This window comes from Theropithecus gelada, chromosome 12 (genome assembly GCF_003255815.1).
Source record: "Theropithecus gelada isolate Dixy chromosome 12, Tgel_1.0, whole genome shotgun sequence".
Taxonomy (NCBI): Eukaryota; Metazoa; Chordata; class Mammalia; order Primates; family Cercopithecidae; genus Theropithecus; species Theropithecus gelada.
This window is the reverse complement of record NC_037680.1, coordinates 58686324-58711744: the sequence shown is the minus strand read 5'-3', so window position 1 is coordinate 58711744 and position 25421 is coordinate 58686324. Positions and strand designations below refer to the sequence as shown.

Below are 25421 nucleotides of genomic sequence, written 5' to 3'. Positions count from 1 at the left end.
TTTGGCAATTTAGTCAGGCAGCAAGAAAATAAAATTCTTACTTTTGAATAAGATGATGGATGGTTATATGTATTGATTTTCCTTCCAACTTGAAACCCCCTAAAATTGAAAATAAAAATTTATAAACCCACAAAATCAAAGAGGAAAAAAAGTGAAGGCATGAGAGAATAGGATATTTTAGCAAATTTTTGAAAAATGTAAACAGAAGAAATAGTGGTAACTGGCAGAGCAGAATCACTAAGCATAGGATTCCCCCAACAGAAGAAATGAAGAAAAGCTTTTAAATTTTGAGAGAAAATTCTTTTCAATCTAGAATATTCTGTCAGACTATCAATCAAGTGGGAAGAAAGAACAAAACTTTTAGCATTCAGAAACTCAATGATTTATGTCACATACACACTTTCTTGGAAACTACTGGAGAATGTGCAAAACAGAAGAGAATTCAGAAGTGAGGTCATAGAATCCAGAAATGGGATCCTTCAGGGAATGTGGTAGAGGGTGGCCTCAAGATGACAGCTTTGTAAGATCTGGAGAGCAATTGATCTGAATGTGAGCCAGAGATAGAGGTCCAAGATAGGTTTCCAGCATAAAAGAGGAAGTGCTGATTGATATTTGAAAGACGTAAATGGGGCTTAGGGGGCAAATATGGATAGACATTCAGAACATAATGTTAGTAAAAAATGCAGTAATTCATTACTTTGTGTAACAACAACAACAACAACAACAACAACAAAAAAAAAAACCCAGGCATGGAAATGTAATCTTCATACACTATTCAGCTATGTAATGAACATTACATGTCTGATCATAAAAATGTAAACCTTGATTATTAAAAAGTTATGAGTATTATAAAACAGAATTTTTGGTAACTTAGGGTAAGGTAAAATGGGGCAGATATGTAAAAAACACCTAAGTCCTTATTCACCATAACAGGAGGCCAATAGGTAGTATCCAGTATCAATAAACCAAGAGATAGCAGAATAAGCACACCATTTTAAAGTATAGAGTAAAATCCCAGAAAAAAATCAAAGTATTTTTAAAGAGATGTCCCAGTGAGCAGAACATAGGATGGGACTAAGTAAATGAAGAAACTGCTAATTTTTATTTTTATTTTTTTATGTACTTTAAGTTCTAGGGTACATGTGCACAACATGCAGGTTTGTTACATATGTATACAGGTGCCATGTTGGTGTGCTGCACCCATTAGCTTGTCATTTACATTAGGTATATCTCCTAATGCTATCCCTCCCCGCTCCCTCCACCCCACAGCAGGCCCCGGTGTATCATGTTCTCCTTCCTGTGTCCAAGTGTTCTCATTGTTCAATTGCCACCTATGATTGAGAACATGCTGTGTCTGCTAAGAATGATAGTTTCCAGCTTCATCCATGTCCCTACAAAGGACATGAACTCATCCCTTTTTATGGCTGCATAGTATTCCATGGTGTATATGTGCCACATTTTCTTGATCCAGTCTGTCACTGATGGACATTTGGGTTGGTTCCAAGTCTTTTCTATTGTGAATAGTGCTGCAATAAACATATGTGTGCATGTGTCTTTATAGCAACATGATTTATAATCCTTTGAGTATATACCCATTAATGGGATGGGAGGGTCAAATGGTCTTTCTAGTTCTAGATCCTTGAGGAATCACCACAATGTCTTCCACAATGGTTGAACTAGTTTACAGTCCCACCAACAGTGTAAAACTGTTCCTATTTCTACACATCACTCCAACATAGGTTGTTTCCTGACTTTTTAATAATCGCCATTCTAACTGGTGTGAGATGGTAATTGTGGTTTTGATTTTCATTTCTCTGATGGCGAGTGATGATGAGCACTTTTTCATGTGTCTGTTGGCTGCATAAATGTCTTCTTTTGAGAAGTGTCTGTTCATATCCTTTGCCCACTTTTCGATGGTTTTTTTTTTTTGTAAATTTGTTTGAGTTCTTTGTAGATTTTGGGTATTAGCCCTTTGTCAGATGAATAGATTACAAAAATTTTCTCCCATTCTGTAGGTTGCCTGTTCACTCTGATGGTAGTTTATTTTGCTGTGCAGAAGCTCTTTAGTTTAATTAGATCCCATTTTTCAATTTTGACTTTTGTTGCCATTGCTTTTGGTGTTTTAGACATGAAGTCCGTACCCATGCCTATGTCCTGAATGGTATTGCCTAGGTTTTCTTCTAGGGTTTTTATGGTTTTAGGTCTAATATTTAAGTCTTTATCCATCTTGAGTTAATTTTTGTATGAGGTGTAAGGAAGGGATCCAGTGGTTTAAAGTGGTTTTTTCCAATTCTGTGAAGAAAGTCATTGGTAGCTTGATGGGGATAGCATTGAATCTATAAATTGCCTTGGGCAGTATGGCCATTTTCATATTGATTCTTCCTATCCATGAGCATGGAATGTTCTTCCATTTGTTTGTGTCCTCTTTTATTTTATTGAGCAGCGGTTTGTAGTTCTCCTTGAAGAGGTCCTTCACATCCCTTGTAACTTGGATTCCTAGGTATTTTATTCTCTTTGAAGCAATTGTGAATGGGAGTTCACTCATGATTTGTCTCTCTGTTTGTCTGTTATTGGTGTATAAGAATGCTTGTGATTTTTTGCACATTGATTTTGTATCCTGAGGCTTTGCTGAAATTGCTTATCAGCTTAAGGAGATTTTGGGCTGAGACGATGGTGTTTTCCAAATATACAATCATGTCATCTGCAAACAGGGACAATTTGACTTCCTCCTTTCCTAATTAAATACCCTTTATTTCTTTCTCCTGCCTGATTGCCCTAGCCAGAACTTCCAACACTATGTTGAATAGGAGTGGTGAGAGAGGGCAGCCCTGTCTTATGCCAGTTTTCAAATGGAATGCTTTCAGTTTTTGCTCATTCAGTATGATATTGGCTGTGTGTTTGTCATAAATAGCTCTTATTATTTTGAGATACGTCCCATCAATACCGAATTTATTGAGAGTTTTTAGCATGAAGGGCCGTTGATTTGTGTCAAAGGCCTTTTCTGCATCTATTGAGATAATCATGTGGTTTTTGTCTTTGGTTCTGTTTATATGCTGGATTACGTGTATTGATTTGCATATGTTGAACCAGCCTTGCATCTCAGGGATGAAGCCCACTTTATCATGGTGGATAAGCTTTTTGATGTGCTGCTGGATCCGGTTTGCCAGTATTTTATTGAGGATTTTTGCATCGATGTTCATCAGGGATTTTGGTCTAAAATTCTCTTTTTTTGTTGTGTTTCTGCCAGGCTTTGGTATCAGGATGATGCTGGCTTCATAAAATGAGTTAGGGAGGATTCTCTCTTTTTCTATTGATTGGAATAGTTTCAGAAGGAATGGTACCAACTCCTCCTTGTACCTCTGGAAGAATTTGGCTGTGATCCGTCTGGTCCTGGACTTTTTTTGGTTAGTAGGCTATTAATTATTGCCTCAATTTCAGAGCCTGTTGTTGGTCTATTCAGGGATTCAACTTCTTCCTGGTTTAGTCTTGGGAGAGTGTATGTGTCCAGAAATTTATCCATTTCTTCTAGATTTTCTAGTTTATTTGTGTAGAGGTGTTTATAGTATTCTCTGATTGTAGTTTGTATTTCTGGGGGATTCGTGGAGATATCCCCTTTATAATTTTTTATTGTGTCTATTTCATTCTTCTCTCTTTTCTTCTTTATTAGTCTTACTAGCAGTCTATGAATTTTGTTGATCTTTTCAAAAAATCAGCTCCTGGATTTATTGATTTTTTGAAGGGTTTTTTGTGTCTCTGTGTCCTTCAGTTCTGCTCTGATCTTAGTTATTTCTTGCCTTTTGCTAGCTTTTGAATGTGTTTGCTCTTGCTTCTCTAGTTCTTTTAATTGTGATGTTAGGGTGTCAATTTTAGATCTTTCCTGCCTTCTCTTGTGGGCATTTAGTGCTATAAATATCCCTCTACACACTGCTTTAAATGTGTCCCAGAGATTCTGGTATGTTGTGTCTTTGTTCTCATTGGTTTCAAAGAGCATCTTTATTTCTGACTTCATTTCATTAAGTACCCAGTAGTCATTCAGGAGCAGGTTGTTCAGTTTCCATGTAGTTGAGTGGTTTTGAGTGAGTTTCTTAATCCTGAGTTCTAGTTTGATTGCACTGTGGTCTGAGAGACAGTTTGTTATGATTTCTGTTCTTTTACAGTTGATGAGGAGTGCTTTACTTCCAACCATGTGGTCAATTTTGGAATAAGTGCGATGTGGTGCTGAGAAGAATGTATATTCTGTTGATTTGGGGTGGAGAGTTCTGTAGATGTCTATTAGGTCTGCTTGGTGCAGAGCTGAGTTTAATTCCTGGATATCCTTGTTAACTTTCTGTCTCATTGATCTGTCTAATGTTGACAGTGGGGTGTTAAAGTCTCCCATTATTATTGTATGGGAGTCTAAGTCTCTTCGTAAGTCTCTAAGGACTTGCTTTATGAATGTGGCTGCTCCTGTATTGGGTGCATATATGTTTAGGATAGTTAGCTCTTCTTGTTGAATTGATCCCTTTACCATTATGTATTGGCCTTTTTTGTCGCTTTTGATCTTTGTTGGTTTAAAGTCTGTTTTATCAGAGACTAGGATTGCAAACCCTGCCTTTTTTTGTTTTCCATTTGCTTGGTAAATCTTCCTCCATCCCTTTATTTTGAGCCTGCGTGTATCTCTGAACGTAAGATGGGTCTCCTGAATACAGTGTACTGATGGGTCTTGACTCTTTATCCAATTTGCCAGTCTGTGTCTTTTAATTGGAGCATTTAGCCCATTTACATTTAAGGTTAACATTGTTATGTGTGAATTTGATCCTGTCATTATGATGTTAGCTGGTTATTTTGCTCATTAGTTGATGCAGTTTCTTCCTAGCATTGACGGTCTTTACATTTTGGCATGTTTTTGCAATGGCTGGTACTGGTTGTTCCTTTCCATGTTTAGTTCTTCCTTCAGGAGCTCTTGTAAGGCAAGCCTGGTGGTGACAAAAGCTCTCAGCATTTGCTTGCCTATAAAAAAATTTATTTCTCCTTCACTTATGAAACTTAGTTTGGCTGGATATGAAATTCTGGGTTGGAAATTCTTTTCTTTAAGAGTGTTGAATATTGGCTCCCACTCTCTTCTGGCTTGTAGAGTTTCTGCTGAGAGATCCGCTGTTAGTCTGATGGACTTCCCTTTGTGGATAACCCGACCTCTCTCTCTGGCTGCCCTTAACATTTTTTCCTTCATTTCAACTTTGGTGAATCTGACAATTATATGTCTTGGAATTGCTCTTCTCGAGGAATATCTTTGTGGCATTCTCTGTATTTCCTGAATTTGAATGTTGGCCTACCTTGCTAGGTTGGGTAAGTTCTCCTGGATAATATCCTGCAGAGTGTTTTCCAACTTGGTTCCATTCTCACTGTCTCTTTCAGGTACACCAATCAGACATAGATTTGGTCTTTTCACATAATCCCATATTTCTTGGAGGCTTTGTTCATTTCTTTTTACTCTTTTTTCTTTAAACTTCTCTTCTTGCTTCATTTCATTAATTTGATCTTCAATCACTGATACCCTTTCTTCCAGTTGATCAAATCGGTTACTGAAGCTTGTGCATTCATCATGTAGTTCTCATGCCATGGTTTTCAGCTCCATCAGGTCATTTAAGGACTTCTGTACACTGGTTATTCTAGTTAGCCATTCGTCTAATCTTTTTTCAAGGATTTTAGCTTCTTTATGATCCTCCTTTAGCTTGGAGAAGTTTGATCATCTGAAGCCTTCTTCTCTCAACTTGTGAAAGTCATTCTCCCTCCAGCTTTGTTCCATTGCTGGCAAGGAGCTGCATTCCTTTGGAGAGGGAGAGGCACTCTGATTTTTAGAATTTTCAGCTTTTCTGCTCTGTTTATTTCCCCAACTTTGTAGTTTTATCTACCTTTGGTCTTTGATGATGGTGACGTACAGATGGGGTTTTGGTGTGGATGTTCTTTCTGTTTGTTAGTTTTCCTTCTAACAGTCAGGACCCTCTGCTGCAGGTCTATTGGAGTTTGCTGGAGGTCCACGCCAGACCCTATTTGCCTGGGTATCAACAGCAGAGGCTGCCGACCAGCAAGTATTGCTGAACAGCAAGTGTTGCTGCCTGATCATTCCTCTGGAAGCTTCGTCTCAGAGGGCCACGTGAGGTGTCAGTCTGCCCCTACTGGGGGGTGCCTCACAGTTAGGCTACTAGGGGGTCAGGGACCCACTTGAGGAGGCAGTCTGTCCATTCTCAGATCTCAAACTCCATGCTGGGAGAACCACTACTCTCTTCGAAGCTATCAGACAGGGACATTTAAATCTGCAGAGGTTTCTGCTGCCTTTTGTTTGGCTATGCCCTGCCCCCAGAGGTGGAGTCTTCAGAGGCAGGCAGGCCTCCTTGAGCTGCGGTGGGCTCCACCTGGTTCGAGCTTCCCAGCAGCTTTGTTTACCTACTCAAGCCTCAGCAATGGCGGGCACCCCTCTCCCAGCCTCACTGCTGCCTTGCAGTTTGATCTCAGACTGCTTTGCTAGCAATGAGGACGGCTCCGTGGGTGTGGGACCCTCTGAGCCAGGCACAGGATATAATCTCCTGGAGTGCCGTTTGCTAAGACCCTTGGAAAAGTGCGGTATTAGGGTGGGAGTGACCCGATTTTCCAGGTGCTGTCTGTCATGGCTTCCCTTGGCTAGGAAAGGGAATTCCCTGACCCCTCATGCTTCCTGGGTGAGGCAATGCCTTGCCCTGCTTTGGCTCTCACTCGGTGGGCTGGACCCACTGTCCTGCACCCACCGTCCAATACGCCCCAGTGAGATGAACCTGGTACTTCAGTTGGAAATGCAGAAATCACCCATCTTCTGCGTTGCTTATGCTGAGAGCTGTAGACTGGAGATGTTCTTAGTTGGCCATCTTGGAACCCAGATATTGCTAAACTGCTAATTTTTATAAAAAGATTTCAGAGATAGGTAGTGAGAAAGAGAAATTAAATATATTTAATTTAATTTTAAAACTATATGTATTTGTAAATTAAATATGCCTATTTATTTTTTTCCATAATTTACTCCAATAAAGTTGTTTTAAAAGTGAAGTTCAGAGGATGAGAAAGACAAAAGAAAACCTTAAAATTTAGACTTACAAAGATATTTTCCTTAAGATATGTAGACCCTATACCATTGAAGCCCTAAAGCCTACAGGATAGGTATTCAGGGTTGATATTCTTCGAAGCGTATTGACTGTGGAAAGAAAAAGAAAGTAGTATTTAAAAAATCTGGTCAATGAATATATATTCTACAAGGAAGGTTACTCTTACCAGTAATCAAAGCCATTCTGTTTTGATGGTCATTGGCTCCCCAGGGAACAAATCCTAAAGAAGACTGATGGGACTCCTCTATTTTCTATGGTGCTGACATGCTTTGGGAGTTTCTGTACATTACAATAATTTAGGTTGTGCTTGCCTAAGAATTACAGAGTGACATTTTTTCTCCTACTACAGACTGTTGTTGAAAATCTGCTCATCCTCCAACTCTTGACAGTGAACATTCATTGCCTACATAAGATTAAAAACTAAACTAAAAAAATGATAATTTACTTTTTAAGAATCCTGCCTCTATGTCCTATTTTCATTATACCTTGGTTATTGTTTTGGTTTAGGCTTTTGGTTATTGTTTGAAAGAACATAATTTATAAGAGTCTATTAGGAACTATAAATGTCTCTGTCATTTACCAACTTAAGGTATCTGAGTTGTAAAGAAATGAACTTAAACCTTGCAATTTAAACTTTAAGCTTTTACATTAATGCTTCTGTTCCTAATACTCTGTACAAATCTGTATAAACTATGTTTGACTTACTTTAAAAAGTTAAAAATTTTAAAAAGAACTTCACATATTCTTGTTTCAGTCAATTCTACCAGATTATTCTTCCCCTCCAAATTAATCATTGCTGAGTTACTATAGAGAACAAGGTTGAACTTACTAGGGTGAAGGCTCTTTCTGGAATGTCAAACAGGTATTTACTTCTGAGGCCACTCTTACATTTGGACCAACATGAATTACTGTGTCAGTGAGATTTTTAGTGTTGATAAGTATCTATATAATTTTGAAGTCTAGTCCATAATATATAAACAATATCTCTATTTATCACTATACAGTAGATCAAAACTATGAATGAACTGCTAAACAATCAAAATGACTTATAAACCTCTCATATGATAGAAATATAAATTTTACTGATGATACTTCTTTGAAGACTCTATTTTAATGCTAAACTTTCTCTGTATCTTAGTCTACCAAAACATAGAATTGAAGTCTTTCATTGTTTATGTTTAAATACCTGCAAAAATAATGTCAAAATTTTATGCTCCAGCTCGTCTTCTCCTGCAGATTGATGATTGTTTGTGTTATATCCACTTTTTTGTGTGTTTCATCCACTAGAGACTTTGAAATTATAAGACTCAACTCAATTGTGTAAGCTTGTTAAATCACATCCTTAAATGTGATCTTTAAGTGTGAAAATGTGCCCATTTTCAGACCAGTCCTTGTCTTGATGTGAGTTGGAATTTTTGTAGGGACACAGGAAAGGGTTGAGAATTCAAGACTTACTAAGAAATTGTTCTGTTTAATCACTATATTAAATATGTTTTATGAAGAAATTTTGATCTTCCAAGAAGAAGTCATCAAGATCTCTTGGCCAGACTGCATATGGTAAATTTATCTGTCTGGTACTGTGAATTGATTGACATTGAATACACTGTAATGGAGGATGGTACTTGACAGTTATTCAGTGTAACCTCATCATGGTAGGGACACAGTAGAGTAGGATAAGACCAATTGACATTGTGAGCCATTCTAGGTGAGGAGCTTTCTGACAGTGTTACGTACCACATTGTTTTTCCACAGGTCAGTTTAATTCCATCTGAAACACCTGCTGAAACTCAGTGCATCTCAATATAGATGAAACTGCACTTACCTCAGTTGAATGAGAAAAACTTCACTTAAAAATCAGGTGTCTCTCTTGCACCCAGTAGCTCTCTAGCAAGGATCTAGACCACTAAGAATTCCTTGAAGACAACCTAGGACCATTTTTTGTTGTTGTTATTTAGTACATTATTTTATGTTTAAGATCAGAAATTCGTCTTGCTGAGTTACTTGCTTTGTTTGCCTCATGTAGGGGCAGATATGAACTTACAAGAGAAGCCCAACTAGGTGAATAATTCTGTCATGCCTGTGCAGTGAGACTATGGTGGTCTCCTGGGAAATGCTTGGCTCTTGATCTTTATTTTTAAAAATCAAAAATTCAAATAGATGATGGCATTCCCAAATGAGTTACTTATTGGGGGAACCCACCCCCAATATTTCAACGTAGGTTCTTTCTATTTTCCCTAAGTGTCGGCTGGTCTGAGAAATAAAGAGAAAGAGTACAAAGAGAGGAATTTTACAGCTGGTCCTCCAGGGGTGACATCACATATCAGTAGGACTGTGATGCCCACCTGACCCCAAAAAAACAGCAAGTTTTGTTAAGGATTTCAAAAGGGGAGGGGGTGTACAAACAGGGAGTAGGTCACAAAGATCACATGCTTCAAAGGCCAAAAAAGGAGAACAAAGACCCCATGCTTCTGAGGAAACGGCAAGGACAAAAGCAAAGATCACAAGGCAAAGGGCAAAATTAGAATTACTCATGAGGGTTATGTTCAGCTGTGCCTGTATTGTCTTGATAAACATCTTAAATAACAGAAAACAGGGTTCAAGAGAAGAGAACTGATCTGATCTCAAATTTACCAGGGTGGGATTTTTTCCCCACCCTAATAAGCCTGAGGATACTGCCGGAGACCGGGACATATTTCAGTCCTTATCTCAACCGCATAAGACAGACACTCCCAGAGCGGCTGTTTATAGATCTCTCCCCAGGAGTGCATTCCTTTTCCAGGGTCTTAATGATTAATATTCCTTGCTAGGAAAAGAATTCAGTGATATCTTCCCTGCTTGCACGTCTATTTATAGGCTCTCTGGAAGAAGAAAAATATAGCTCTATTCTGCCCAGCCCCACAGGCAGTTAGACCTTATGGTTGTCTTCCCTTGTTCCCTAAAATCACTGTTATTCTGTTCTTTTTCAAGGTGCACTGATTTCATATTGTTCAAACACACATGTTTTACAATCAATTTGTACAATAGTGGTCCTGAGGTGACATACATCCTCAGCTTACAAAGATAACAGGATTAAGAGATTAAAGTAAGACAGGTGTAAGAAATTATAAGAGTATTATTTGGGAACTGATAAATGTCCATGAAATCTTCACAATTTATGTTCAAAGATTGAAATAAAGACAGGTGTAAGAAATTATAAAAGTATTAATTTGGGAAACTGATATATGTCCATATTAAAATGAAATCTCCACAATTTATGTTCCTCTGCTGCAACTCCAGCCAGTTCCTCCATTCGGGGTCCCTGACTTCCTGCAACAGTTGCTATTTGGAGCACAGCTTCTAAGACCAATTTTTGTTGATTTTTTGTCTACATTCTAGGAACTCATGAGAGCCATGTCTTTATTAGTTGTCTTGAAAAAAACCGGAAACAAATAAACAGAGAAAAGAGAGAAAATGGAAACAGGAAGGAAGGATGGGAGAAAGGAAGGAAGGAAGGAGAAAGGAAGAAAATGTTTTTTCTGGTCATTAATTTTATATCTCTTAGACTCCTCCTTCCTTTCTAGAGTTAGTAGCATTATTTATTATCTTATATGTTGAAGGCATTGAAATTAATTATAGCAAAATTTGTAATGCCTTGTTAATACATAATTTTCCAAAGGCAAAAGTATCACTCTCATGCAAATATAAATTGAGCATATGCCAATGTTTCTATTTAAATCATTAATAATGAGGGAATGAGTAAGAAGTTACGATTGAAACTTGAAAGAGCATTTAGAAAGTTAGATATATATAGGCAATGTTTCAATAAAATGATTGGGTTAGAAGAAAATCTAGTTGATGTCTAATGAGATTATGAATTTACAGGGTGTCTATACTGCCAAATAAAAATTATTTTTATTCACACCAGACAAAAATCTGCAAGTTAACAAAACAGTCTTGCTAAACCTTGGCCCTTTAATCAACATCAAATAGTAAAATGAACTAAATGCCTTATTCTATATACCTTTTGGTTGGCTTTGCCTTTATGTGACTGAAACAACATGCCACCTACCTTTCTGCCTTATTTGCAAATCTCAAGAGAAACTTTCTGACACCTTCTGGGTACTGTGTATTGTGGTTCTGGGCCTGCTAGTCTGTGATCTATTGCCTTATCCCTGCCCTGCCTTATCCCTGCCCTAAAGTGCTCTGTAAAATCATAGCTAATTTTCCAGGTTCCTGTCAGCTGGCTTGTGCTTGGATCTGGCCAATGGCATATAAAGTCAGGAAGGTAAAAGCCAGGGTATTCCTCTACCTCTCTGTCTGCCTTGAGGAAGCCTCTCTTATATTAGTTGTGTCTCCTCTGTGGTTCGAGATTGCTGTGGGCAGTCCCGACTGGTGTTTCTCTTTTCTGCAGGAACTCCCAAAGCCACTGGGGTCTGGTGATACTGTCTCGCTCTTTTCACCCTCCAAAAGCTTCCTGCAGTTGCTTATTTGGGGGATTCTCACTATTCCCTAGTTGTTTTCTCATCTCCCATCATCCAAGTAATCAATTGCAAGAATTAAACTAAGTTTTAAATGTTCAGAGTTGTTTTCCTAGTTAGACTTTAACTAATTTATTTAGTAGTGTTTTATTTTTTATTCTTATTGTTAAGCCTTGCTAAGCAACTCAGAAGTTTATAACAGTGATAATGCGTTCTCAAAACTACTTCTGTCAATGTCAATATAATGCTTCAAAGATATAAAGAAAGAATTATTTACAGTGATTCTGAGAGATTATGGCTACAAAAGCTACATTTCAACAGAAGCAAGGGAAATTCTGTAAAATCAAACATGAGTTTTTTGTCATTCAATTTTAGTTTTGTCTTGAAACTTAGGTGTTAATACATACACGAAAGAAGGCAGGGAGGGAAAGAGAGAGAGAGAATCAATCAAATTAGAGTCTAAAATATTTTTATAATACATATAACAACCTTCACAATAAAAGTTATCTTCTCAATCAATTCTTTTGACCTTGATTTGATTGCTTTTTATGCCACAAATTGCATCTCCAAAAAATTGATCTTTCAAGAGACTTTTCTTATAAATGAACCAATTTTTCTATCACTGAGTATCAAGAGTAACAGAAGGACTTCTCTGCTCTCTGATAGTATCTGCCATGGAAATATTTCTGTTTTTAGATATTTTTATGTTGTATGATCTATTGTAATTGGAAAAATATCATGTTGACTTTTCTTTCTGTGTTTTTTTTTCCGTATGCATGTTTGTGTAAAAATCTATTTTTAAAAGTTTTCTTCTCTGCTAGTGCACTTTTGAAGTGTGTTGGTACATGGTACTGCATTAATTAAGAATAAATATCCCAAGCCATTTGATATATTTGTGTCATCCCAAAATTCATAGGTTCAAATTCTAACCCTTCCAAGGTGATAGTAGGAGGTTGGGCCTTGGGAGGTGATTAGATCATGAGGACAGAGCTCTCGTGAATGGGATTAGTGTCTTCATAAAAGAGGCCCCAGAGAGGCTGGTTTGCTCCTTCTACCATGTGAGGTTACAGTGAGAAGACAGCCATCTGTGAACTGGGAAGAAGGCCTTCACCAGACATTGAATCTGCCAACACCTAGGTCATGGATTTCTGGCCTCCAGGACTGTGAGAAAGAAATTTCTCTTGTTTATAAGCCACCCAGTATACGGTATTTTGTTATAGCAGCCTAATTGGTCTAATATACCACTTTTAATCATTCCTTTGTTATTTTTGGTGGAACTGGTGCTGAGATTGCTTTGCTCAGCCAATATAGTAATAGGTTTTACTGGTTTTCACCCCCTTAGTGCTTCAGGGGCACCCAAATCTCAGAGTTCTTCACCCAGCCAACCTTTTATCTACTCACTTTCATTCTTTCTAAGCCACAATTTAATTTGATTTTTGTAAAGGTACTTAACACACTTTTTTCTTTCCTCTGATTTTGCAAAAAGAGAAAAGAAAAGCTAAATTCAGCCATCATTGTTTCATCATATTTCTCTTTCTCTTTTCACTTAATATGTATTTTCTTCTGTATATCTACCTCAAACCTGAAATATGTGCCTGTTTTCAGTTAGTTAAGTACATAAGCATGATATATGTGACAAAAAGATATATATATATATATATATATATAATGTTAAATCTATTTTTTTTTACTCTTGGCTTTACCATATGCCTAAAAGAGCCTATAACTCTATCTCAACATCAGTATCAACTTTGAATGCTTCATACCCTTTCAAAATCTTTTAAATTCAAGATGAATTGTGACATCTTGTTTTTCAGTCTTTTAAATTTGTCATGGTCAGTGATTCCAAAACTACCAAGTAAAGGACCTGACTTCTAAATTAAGTCACTTTCCTTGTGACTTGGACATTTTACTTAAATAGGGCACTACATCATTAAAATTATTTTTATTATTATCAAAAGAGATCAGTCAATTCCCCAGAAGTAAATAATCACAATGTTTTAGCTCTTTTAGTCCTTCCTTCTTTTGGAGGAAGATTTATATTTTCAAATAAAATGCTGTACTCTTTTTGATTTATCAATTTCAGACTTTATGGACATCCACAATGATAATAGAGGAAATAACTCTTGTACATTAACTTCATCAACTTACTTACTCTAATCTTCTCAAAAGAGATATTGTTTCTTATTTTGTTTTAAATTTACTAGTGTTTATAGTAATATGACTTTGTATATGTTATTCATCTGTCAATCAGATAGTGAACTGTGACTGTTTCCTATCTCATACAACTTCTTTCTTACTCCTAGATTCATAATTATTGTATCTTTTCATACATATATTTTACAATTTTGTAAATGTTTGATCTGTCAAAATGAATTTCCAAACATTCTATCAGTTCCATTGGTCATTAGTTCAATTTTTTCCCTTACAGGTTTCTATCACACGTCCTTTCCTCTGTACTCATACTTCAATTTGGACTAGTTAGTTTCTAGGATGGACGCATACCTCTTATTGTAAGACTTCCCTTCCCAACTTATCTGTCTTAGATTTTCTGTTGTGTTCGTGTACTGGTCAAATGCATCTCCCCAGTGGCTTCTTGAAAAAGAGTGTATGAAAATTCAAATTTTTGAAGTTGTTGAATATTTGAAAATGCCTTTATTCTTTCCTCAAACTAGATTGACAGTTTGGCTGAGTATAGAATTCTAGGTCAGACCCAGGATCATCTGCATAACATTCAGGACCCAGTGGAAAATGAAAAATGAAAATATGCACTTTCTTGCTCAAAATTATCAAGAATTTCAAGATAGCGGCAGCAGAGCACTAAGGAAAGTGTGGGGCCCTCCCAAGTGCAAGGCCCTGAGTGACTGCACAGGTTCATGCCCATGAAGCTAGCCTTGGTAGGTCCTTTCAGCATGGAGATTCTAAGTTCTGGGAAAGTGACTCTTCAATAATTTTTTCTAATTCTCTTCTGTATTCTTTATGTGTAGAACCCCAATTAGCTGGATATTAGATCTCCCAAACAGGCTCTCTAATTTTTTTCTTTATTATTCTAGTATCCATCTTGCTGTCTTTTTGTCCACTTCCTGGGATAGAAATTAGACTTTCTCTCTACCCCTTCTGCTAACATTTTCAAGTAAATTCTCTCTTTTTTTTTTTCATTATTATACTTTAAGTTCTAGGGTACATGTGCACAACGTGCAGGTTTGTTACATATGTATACATGTGCCATGTTAGTGTGCTGCACCCATTAACTCATCATTTACATTAGGTATATCTCCTAATGCTATCCCTCCCCCCTCCCCACAATAGGACCTGGTGTGTGATGTTCCCCTTCCTGTGTCCAAGTGATCTCATTGTTCAATTCCCACCTATGAGTGAGAACATGTGATAACTGGTTTTCTGTTCTTGAGATAGTTTGCTGAGAATGATGGTTTCCATCTGCATCCATGTCCCTACAAAGGACACAAACTCATCCTTTTTTATAGCTGCACAGTACTCCATGGTGTATATGTGCCACATTTTCTTAATCCAGTCTGTCACTGATGGACATTTGGGTTGATTCCAAGTCTTTGTTATTGTGAATGGTGCCACAATAAACATACGTGTGCATGTGTCTTTATAGCAGTATGACTTATAATCCTTTGGGTATATCCCCAGTAATGGGATGGCTGGGTCAAATGGTATTTCTAATTCTAGATCCTTGAGGAATCGCCACACTGTTTTCCACAATGGTTGAACTAATTTACAGTCCCACCAACAGTGTAAAAGTGTTCCTATTTCTCCACATCCTCTCCAGCACCTGTTGTTTCCTGATTTTTTAATGATTGCCATTCTAACTGGTGTGAGGTGGTATCTCATTGTGGTTTTGATTTGCATTTCTCTGATGGCGAGTGATGATGAGCATTTTTTCATGTGTCTGTTGGCTGTATGAATGTCTTCTTTTGAGAAGTGCCTGTTCATATCCTTTGCCCACTTTTTGATGGGGTTGTTTGTTTTTTTCTTGTAAATTTGATTGAGTTCTTTATAGGTTCTGGATATTAGCCCTTTGTCAGTTGAGTAGATTGCAAAAATTTTCTCCCATTCTGTAGGTTGCCTGTTCACTCTGATGGTAGTTGCTTTGGCTGTGCAGAAGCTCTTTAGTTTAATTAGATCCCATTTGTCAATTTTGGCTTTTGTTGCCATTGCTTTTGGTGTTTTAGACATGAAGTCCTTGCCTATGCCTGTGTCCTGAATGGTATTATGTAGGTTTTCTTCTAGGGTTTTTATGGTTTTAGGTCTAACATTTAAATCTCTAATCCATCTTGAATTAATTTTCATATAAGGAGTAAGGAAAGGATCCAGTTTCAGCTTTCTACTTATGGCTAGCCAATTTTCCCAGCACCATTTATTAAATAGGGAATCCTTTCCCCATTTCTTGTTTCTCTCAGGTTTGTCAACGATCAGATGGCTGTAGATGTGTGGTATTATTTCTGAGGGCTCTGTTTTGTTCCATTGGTCTATATCTCTGTTTTGGTACAAGTACCATGTTGTTTTGGTTACTGTAGCCTTGTAGTATAGTTTGAAGTCAGGTAGCGTGATGCCTCCAGCTTTGTTCTTGTGGCTTAGGATTGTCTTGGCAATGCGGGGTCTTTTTTGGTTCCATATGAACTTTAAAGCACTTTTTTCCAATTCTGTGAAGAAAGTCATTGGTAGCTTGATGGAGATGGCATTGAATCTATAACTTACCTTGGGCAGTATGGCCATTTTCACAATATTGATTCTTCCTATCCATGAGCATGCTATGTTCTTCCATTTGTTTGTGTCCTCTTTTATTTCACTGAGCAGTGGTTTGTAGTTCTCCTTGAAGAGGTCCTTTACATCCCTTGTAAGTTGGATTCCTAGATATTTTTTATTCTCTTTGAAGCTATTGTGAATGGGAGTTCATTCATGATTTGGCTCTCTGTTTGTCTGTTACTGGTGTATAAGAATGCTTGTGATTTTTGCACATTGATTTTATATCCTGAGACTTTGCTGAAGTTGCTTATCAGCTTAAGGAGATTTTGGGCTGAGACAATAGGGTTTTCTAAATATACCATCATGTCATCTGCAAACAGGGACAATTTGACTTCTTTTCCTAACTGAATGCCCTTTATTTCTTTTTCTTGCCTGATTGCCCTAGCCAGTACTTCCAACACTATGTTGAATAGGAGTGTTGAGAGAGGGCATCCCTGTCTTGTGCCAGTTTTCAAAGGGAATGCTTCCAGTTTTTGCCCATTCAGTATGATATTGGCTGTGAGTTTGTCATAAATAGCTCTTATTATTTTGAGATACATTTCATCAATACCGAATTTATTGAGAGTTTTTAGCATGCAGGGCTGTTGAATTTTGTCAAAGGCCTTTTCTGCATTAATGTAAATTCCCACTGTTAATTTCCAAAAGCCCTTTCATCACCATTTGTTCCATTTAAAAAGTTGCATGTTTTTGCATCGTGGATCAATCTCTTTTCTCAAAGTTCTTGCTTGTTTCTTAACGGTTCTTTTCAATCTCTATTTCAATTTATTAAGTCATTAATGTTTCAGTGGTGAGCACCAGTAAAGAAATTTTTTAATCTACCAGGATTTAATGCAAACCATAAACACTCTTCTGTCTATTTCTTTTCAAAAAATATAAAAATTATACCACAGTTAAATAATATAATATGAGTAAGTTATTTCAGATGGGTAACACTGACCAGAAACACTTGATTGGTTCCTTGTTTAGATTCAATATGATATTACTGTTTTCTCATCTTCAAGGAGAAACAAATTGATCTAGAAAACTAAGATCTTCTAACTCTTTGAATATTTACATCTCTGTACTGTACTTGTTGATGAGGAACTCTTCAACAAACTGGAAATTACATAACGTCCATTTTTGTAGAAAAGGTTAATACCTCTTGAAGTAAAGAAATAGTTTACCTAAATTGTGACTTTGGGGTAAGAGAGAGAATAGTTATAAATTCCTTTGTACTTAAAAGAGTTTTTTCAGTCACATATTCTCTGCCTCAATGGGATTATTTTGCTCCTTTACATGTAGACTGTAGACACATTTTTAAGAGTAATACTGTTTGCCATACTGTTTTTTCTTGTATATATTTAAGGTATGATGTTTTATATACCTATACAGTGAAATGATTTGTACACTCAAGCAAATTAACATATCCATCATTTCACCTAAGTAGCTTTTTTTTTTTGGAGGTAAAAGTACCTACAGGTCTACTCTCTTAGCAAATTTCTAGTATACAGTGCAATATTATTAACTGTAGTCCTCATGCTGTACTTTATGCCATTGATCTCATTTGTTTTCATTTTGCTTAATTATAGAAATTGTTTGGGGAATTATTTACCCTATAAAATAAAGGTATCATGGAGCTTTACATTTCTATTTGCCTATATGAAAAAAATACTGGAAAAGTCTTTATGTCCATAAACCCTGCATTTTAGACTAAGTTTAGGGTTTAATTTCCTGAGCATCGACCTGCAGAATAAATGACTTCATGATTTAACAGATTTTATTATCAATTTTTTATTGTTTTAGAGTCAAGCAGGACTTACTGAAAATGACAAAGTAGCTTCTTGTTCTGATAGTTTCTATTTATGCGATTTCATGCACTTCTGCTTATGGCCAGATTTTAATGTTAATATTAATATATATTATAGGTATATAATTTCTTTTAACTTTACCTCTTCTGATTCTTAGTGTGGATTTCCTATGACCATATCCTTTTCACTTTTGTATTTCAATCAGATTACAAATGGGAACATTTATAGTAATGTAATAATTATAAATTATTTTAATAAATTTTATTTATTTAATTATTATTTGTTATTCATGCTGTGTCACATGAGGGATATCCTGTGTATTTTGTATCCTAAAATTTAAAAAGGCATGCATAGACATGCAGGATTTCTCCATATGAGAACATTGTTAGTTATGTAGGTGGTCATTTTGCAAGATTCAGTTATGTAACAATAGCTTAGAAGGTATTCAGAGTACTTGGTTATAAAAACTGCATCATTTAACATTGAGTAACTTTTCATTTGGAATGTAGCAGTTCTATATTTGAATAAAAATAGTCAATAATTTTCTACAACTCAGTACTCTTTGTTCAAAAGTAGAAGTTATTTGTCTTCTGCAATTGCTTGATTTAATCACAGAACCAATAAATTGCTTTCAAAGATGGTACTGCTATTTTTGTTTCCGTCTTCTTTTAAGTGTCCTGATCATTAGAAGGTAAGGAAGTCCCTTTAAAAACTAAGAATATCAAAGTGTTCTCAGCACATTTTTTCAGGCTGATTTTTAAAGTCTTATGAATTATCAAAGATTTGTGTTATTCTCTTTGGGAAAAGATCATTAGGAACTTAATGATGCTTTGGATTTTTTTTCATGTCTTTGATAATATAACTTAGAATTTGAAATATTTTAATAAAATTTATGAAAAATGAAGGTATATATCAATAGCATCTATTTAACCCATAGCCTTTTTCTTTCTTAAATTACTGAGTATATCTTTTAGCTTGTGACTTGTTAGCTTGTTTTTATAATAACAGTCAACGTTTTTGTCTACTAATTTTAACATCTCTGTTATATTGAGTTAATTTTAACTCATTTATTTTTATCCTCATCATGGGTGAATTTTCCTGCTTGTTTGCATGCCTGAAAATTTTTTATCTGACGAAAGATCAATTGGGGAAATACCACATAAAAAATTGAAATTATAATGAAAGTCAGAGAAATGCAAATGTTGTCAATGAGAAACAAATAAAATGTGGTTTAGTTTCTATGTAGGGAGCAATCACAATGAACAGGCATCTTCAAAGGACTTACGAGATAGGTAGCATCTCAGATATGCCTGGTAACCAAACATGATTTAGACAGTAACAGATGGTAGGAACATGGAGAAAGAGATTTCAGCAAGAGAGAAACACTTGAATCTAAGATGATGTAAGGGTTTTTGAGGAACAGTGACTACACCAGTTTGCTTAGGAATTAGGGTGTGCATAAAAGAAGCAATGGGAAATACCTGCAGTTTGACATTTGACCACATTGTTTGCATGTCATACAACCCTCAGAGATTGTAAATACCTTGAAGAAGGTATTGTGGTACACACACAGGTATCCACACATTATATATGCATATACATATATATCAGTGTGGTTTTATGTGTATCCTTATATATACACACTTACATATACTTATATATGTACTAATATCTATATATAAATATATATTCTTTTACACAGCTCCAGGTGCAGTAATAGATACCCAAATTATGTATCTAACTGCACTGGGTTTTTAATACCTTTTTAGCAATGTTGTCTATACTGGTTGATACAACAGCAGTTTACTTGTTTTACTACCAAACACAGTAGCCGGTAGAGTCCTCATCCACAATTTTCTGGGTCAGAAACTGCTCAGATCAGAACATCAAGAACATGCCTTCACCCTAAGCTTTGGGAACCAGACCAATGATCTATGCCAGAAATTAAGAACATTGTTTTCTACTCAGCTTGCCCACACTGATTGTTGAAAGAAGAAAAATCATTATTAAAAAGAGTTTTTGCTAAATTAAAGGAACTTGTTTATTTTATGCTAAATTAAGGGAACTTGTTTATTTTCAACTCTGAGAATTTGCCTATTGGATGGCTTGAGAATTAGGCAAATAGGATGTGATTGTCTTCTTAAAAATAAAAAAAAATTGCACAGATATATACAATAAAGCCTTAACACTTTGGAACTCACCAATACTGAACGTACGGTCATTTGAAAATTATTCATTAAGATGTTTGACCTTGTATTAACTAGGAAGAAAGTAAAATAATAGCTGAAATAATATTGTTGAGGATTATTGTATATATAATTTGATTACAAAAGCATATTCGCAATTAGGATAGTAATGATATAAATGATTACAATTAGGATAGTAATGATATAAATAATTCCATTAAGCTGGTGTTCTAGTTGTAAATAATATTTTTACAATAAAAGCTTTTCCTTTTTATGTAAATAGAAATGTGCACTCATTAATGAAAATTTAGTGCAACAAGCAAAGAAAAAACAAGTCCTAGTAACCTCCCAATATATATTTCTATCTAGTCCTTTGGGGTTGGCATAGTGAATATAGGCGTGTGTGCGTGTGTGTATGTGTGTGTGTTTGTGTCTATGAGGAGATATATGAGTTTACTGAGTTATAGCTATATGTAATTATGTTTTCTAGTTGAGTGGTAAAACCTTACTGAAGTGTTTTTCCCAGTGGAAGTTCTATATCCAGTTATAGGTTTATATACCTAATTGTGAATTATCAAGACATAATTCATAATATTTTGTTTTTAAACCACATTGAGATCTCTGTGTGAAAGGGCATGTTCATTGTGCAAGCATTAGAGCCTCTTGATTATCACAAGTCTTATCAGTTATAGTTGCAGACGGGATGACTCCCCTAGGAACAACCACAGGCTGTTGTGAGTTAGGAAATGCACTTGTTGATGGTCTCCCAGGTTACTCATCGTCTCGTTTGATAATAAAGATTTATCCATTCTCGACTACCTTGTTTTGCTTCATTCTCTATTCATTTATCAGTGTGTTTTGGGTTCATCCGCATATAAAAGAAACCACAAAATAATTGTGGTTTAAATGCAATTTTTGTTGTTCTTGCATCAAAAACAAGTCCAGAGACGGGCGATTTCATTCAGGTGGATCTGAATAGCATGATATCCAGGCCACTTCCATTTTTCTTTTCTACCATTCTTAGTGTGTGGCTTTCTTTTGCCAGGTCATTTATGATCCCAGATGGCTGCTGGCCTTTAGAAAGTTCCGCTGCATTCCAGGCCATAAGGCACAGGCAAGGGATGCAAGAGAACTCCTTCCAGTGCAGTTAGCTCTCTCCAAAGAACTGTTCTGAGAGTCTCACCAACAACCTCCATGCACATCTCTGACAAGAATTTAGTAATGTGACCATACTCTTCAAGAGAGTTTAGAAAATGTAGTGTTTTTAGTGGGAGAATCGCTAACAAATAAAAATAGAATACAGTTTTTCAGGGAAAAGGAAAGGCAACCCTTTGAAGTACTTATTGTTTTTAAACCACATTGTACAACCAAGCTGAACTCAAGTACTTTTCACAAGAAAGACATATGATAGTATATTTCTAAGCCATTGCAGGACTATGGAAAAACAAAAACGATACCTCTTTCTTTTCCTTTCGTAAATAAAGGACAGTGTGACTAAGAATAATGTTCCTGGGTCATAAGCATTACAAAAATCCCAAAACCCTTTGCATCTTGATCCATTATCATCACATTCGGTGTTTCAGACAAGCCTCAAAGCCAGGCTTCATTTTTCCTTCCTAAGGAAACTGTTTTGCTTGTATTCTTGTTGTGCTTTGTTTTGCTTATTCTGTATTAATAGGACATATTTATTGATACATACAATTTATTTTTCAATGTTATTGCCTGCTGATATTTTGTCACGCAAAAGTAAATGGCACAAAAAAGTAATTGTTTACAGCTTCCTGAATAGGAAGTTTTCATCTAGGTATGTCTTTTTTTCCCATAGAGGAATGAACTATTTCTTTTGGGTGGAGAATTGTCAGATACATTTGCTGAAATTCTTAACTTGCCTCTATATCTTCACCCTTGGCATTGAAAGTTATCCAAAATAAATTGCTAGGAAATCTGCTAAATTGTCTCTAAGGGAGTGCCTAAAAGTAGCCGCACTCTACTCTCTCTTTTGCAATACCTCAGAATAGAATGGAATTAAATTCTGTCTGATGACTTAGGAAAATAGACAAGTAGTCTTCATGTTGCTTATCTATAGTATGGAGAGAGTAAGGAATATCTTCCTTTTGTACTTAGTAAAGAGCAGTATCTTCAGAAACACACAGCTTACGATTTAATGCATAGAAGTTGCCAAAGCTATTACAAACTTGTTAAGGTAATTTGTATCACCTTACTTTGTCAGCTACCTATTGCTGTATAACAATTATCCCAAGGTTTGGGGCTTAACACAATAACATGAATTATCTCATGGTTTCTGTAACCCAGGAATCTAGCTGAGTCCTATACTTTAAAATTCCTCAGAGCATCGGGACACATCATCCTATGGACTCAAACACGAGAAAATATTTTCAAATTTTCCTCAAGTGGAAAACGAGTGCAGTAAATACACTAAGGATACATACATGTATTTTTTCTTGTCTCAAATTAACTTTTTACAGAACTTTTGCCTTTCGTCTTTGTCTTTATTGCTTCATACAGTGAATAATAGCTAATCTAGCAGTCAGAAGAGCATTCTTTATTTTTTTGTTTATTTTTTGAAGTCTTTTAATTTTATTTTTAAATTTTTTATTTAGTAGCTTTGTTGGGGGGTACAGGTGGTTTCTGGTTACATGGATAAGTTCTTTAGTGGTGATTTCTGGGATTTTTGTGCACCCATCACCTGAGCAGTGTACATTGTACCCAATATATAGTATTTTATCCCACATCCCCTCCCACTCTTCCTCTGTGAGTCCCCAAAGTCCATTATATTATTCTGATGCCTTTGCATTCTCACAGTTTAGCTCCCACTTACAAGTGAGAACATACGCTATTTGGCTTTCCATTCCTGAGTTACCTCACTTAGAATAATGGCCTCCAGCTCCATCCAAGTTGCTGCAAAAGACACTATTTTATTCCTTTTTATGGCTAAGTAGTATTCCATGGTATATATATATACCACATTTTCTTTATCCACTCATTGGTCAATGGGCACTTAGGTTGGTTCCATATTTTTGCAATTGTGAATTAAGAAGAGCATCCTTTGAATATTCTCCTAGTGCCAACACTGAAAAAACAGAAAGTCATATAATAAATTATAGGAATATACTTTTCTGAAAATGTCTATATTGTCTTGAATTTTCAGGAGGATTATCTCTGAAATATTGTACTTAAAGTAGCCTATACTCCTAATATTATTGAGAGCTATACTTCTAGTATTATTGAGAGCTGAGGAGTATTACCTATACTCCTAATATTATTGAGAGCTGAGTATAATACTTAATAATTCCTTAAGTAATAAAGACTGGTCTTAATTATATCAAAAAAATCTCTGAAAATATTGCTATTTGTTGACCTAGAAACAACTTTGTTAAAAATCTTAACTTAGTGTACTTAATACTGTACTATTTGCCATATAGTTACCATAAATTTCTTGCTGTTTCTCTCTTTGGCTACTTTTTTGAAATAGACTAAGATGCTTAGTGAAGCAGCTGGAAAGAGGTGACGTTAACGTCGTTGACTTAAAGAAGAATATTGAATATGCGGCATCTGTGCTGGAAGCAGTTTATATCGATGAAACAAGGTAAGTTTTAGCCTTCCTCTCTTTTATCCTCTTTGACTCACTCCCCTTTTTGTTCCTCTTTCTTGACCCTCCTTTATCTCAAACAGGAATTTAGCATATCTTCATGTGAAACCAAAATCTAATCTTATTAAAATTTGAAAGGTTCTTCTTCATGTAGCTAATTAACTGGACTGTGATTCTCTAAAATGAATACACATTTTAATCCAAATGTTTGAATGTCATAAAATAGTCAAACACTAAAGTGAAAAAAAAAAAATCTCCTCTTCCCCCACCCTCACTCTCCTTGGGCTCAGACTTTTAAATGTCAGAGTTATGTGTAGGCTTATATTGGTTTTCACTGATGTCAGGATTTTCCCTATTATCTCAAATTTCAGAGTCCCTTTAGGAAAATGGGTGTTACATGCCCACACATTGTCATGAGATGTGTCTGTCAGGCCCTTTATGCAGGGATTGCTAAGGGGCATCCTAAATGGGTGTTTTTGATCATCCAAACCTAGCCTTATAATTAGCAGTGGTAAGGAGATTAGGAAAGGGGGACTTATTTGAAAAGGGTTGCCAGCTTAGTGCTGTGACCCTCAAAGAGGCCATTCACCCGCTGGAGGATATTTGGCAAGTCCAGGAGATGTGACCAGTGTCTCTTGGTGTTCAAAGATATCTGGTTCATAATTCTCCTTTCAAAAGGGATAAAAGTGACAGGCTAATCAGGGCTACCTGTGAATTCAGAGGTCAGAGGGAACCTGTGGGGAGAGAGGCATGCATTTCCAGCGTTTGACATGGAAAAGGTGCTAATTTTTTTTCACAGCCATAAAGCAGGTAGAATAGAAGTCTCTTAAAGTACCAAAGAGTACTTAAGTCAAATAGTGAAAAAGAGGCTACAAAGAGTAAGTGATGGTATAAGAGCCAGGGTAGGAATTATAAAAATTCAGATAAAATAGTAGAAAATATATATTCAAAGTACTCTCTTGGTGTTAGCAAGTTGTCTCTGAAGGACCCACAAATGGTCCCCAGGAGAAAAAAATAGGCAGCATTTGGGCATTTGTCACATAGATGGCAGCAAAACCACCAGTCTGGCCAGACCCTTAGTTCTATAATTTCCTGCCTCTTGCACCGCATTGCTAAGCAACCAGAAGCAGCAGTGAGTGGGAATATGGAGGTGAGGACACCCAACAGGCCCCTTCCACTCTGCAGGTGTCCGTGCCTGTGCCAGACCTAAGCTTGAGGAACATGAGCAATGTTAAACCAGATAGGCAACTAAATAACATTTAGTTTTTATTTACCTATGCGTACTGGACTTCACAGGCATGCAGATACACACACACACACACACACACACACATTGTTTAATAAGTAAAAAATTCACATGATGAAATTCTTGCCTCTACCCTGGTCACAGTCTACTCTGTTTCTCATAAACTTCTTATATATCTTTCCAGTGATTGATTACGTATTTTTATTTTGTATTTTCCCCTCATCGTTTCATGGAAGGTAGTAGACTACAT

At 36.2% G+C, this 25421-nt stretch overlaps 1 protein-coding gene across 6 annotated transcripts in view; it reads left to right on the top strand.

Annotated features, from left to right (window-relative positions):
- The window catches only part of PDE1A (phosphodiesterase 1A), a 403806-nt gene that overhangs the window by 249676 nt on the left and 128709 nt on the right, over positions 1–25421 (top strand). For all 6 annotated transcript variants that reach the window (XM_025404058.1, XM_025404059.1, XM_025404061.1 and 3 more), the window contains one exon: positions 23809–23922. In XM_025404058.1, the coding sequence (XP_025259843.1) occupies positions 23809–23922 (114 nt within the window). The remainder of the gene's footprint in view (positions 1–23808; positions 23923–25421) is intronic.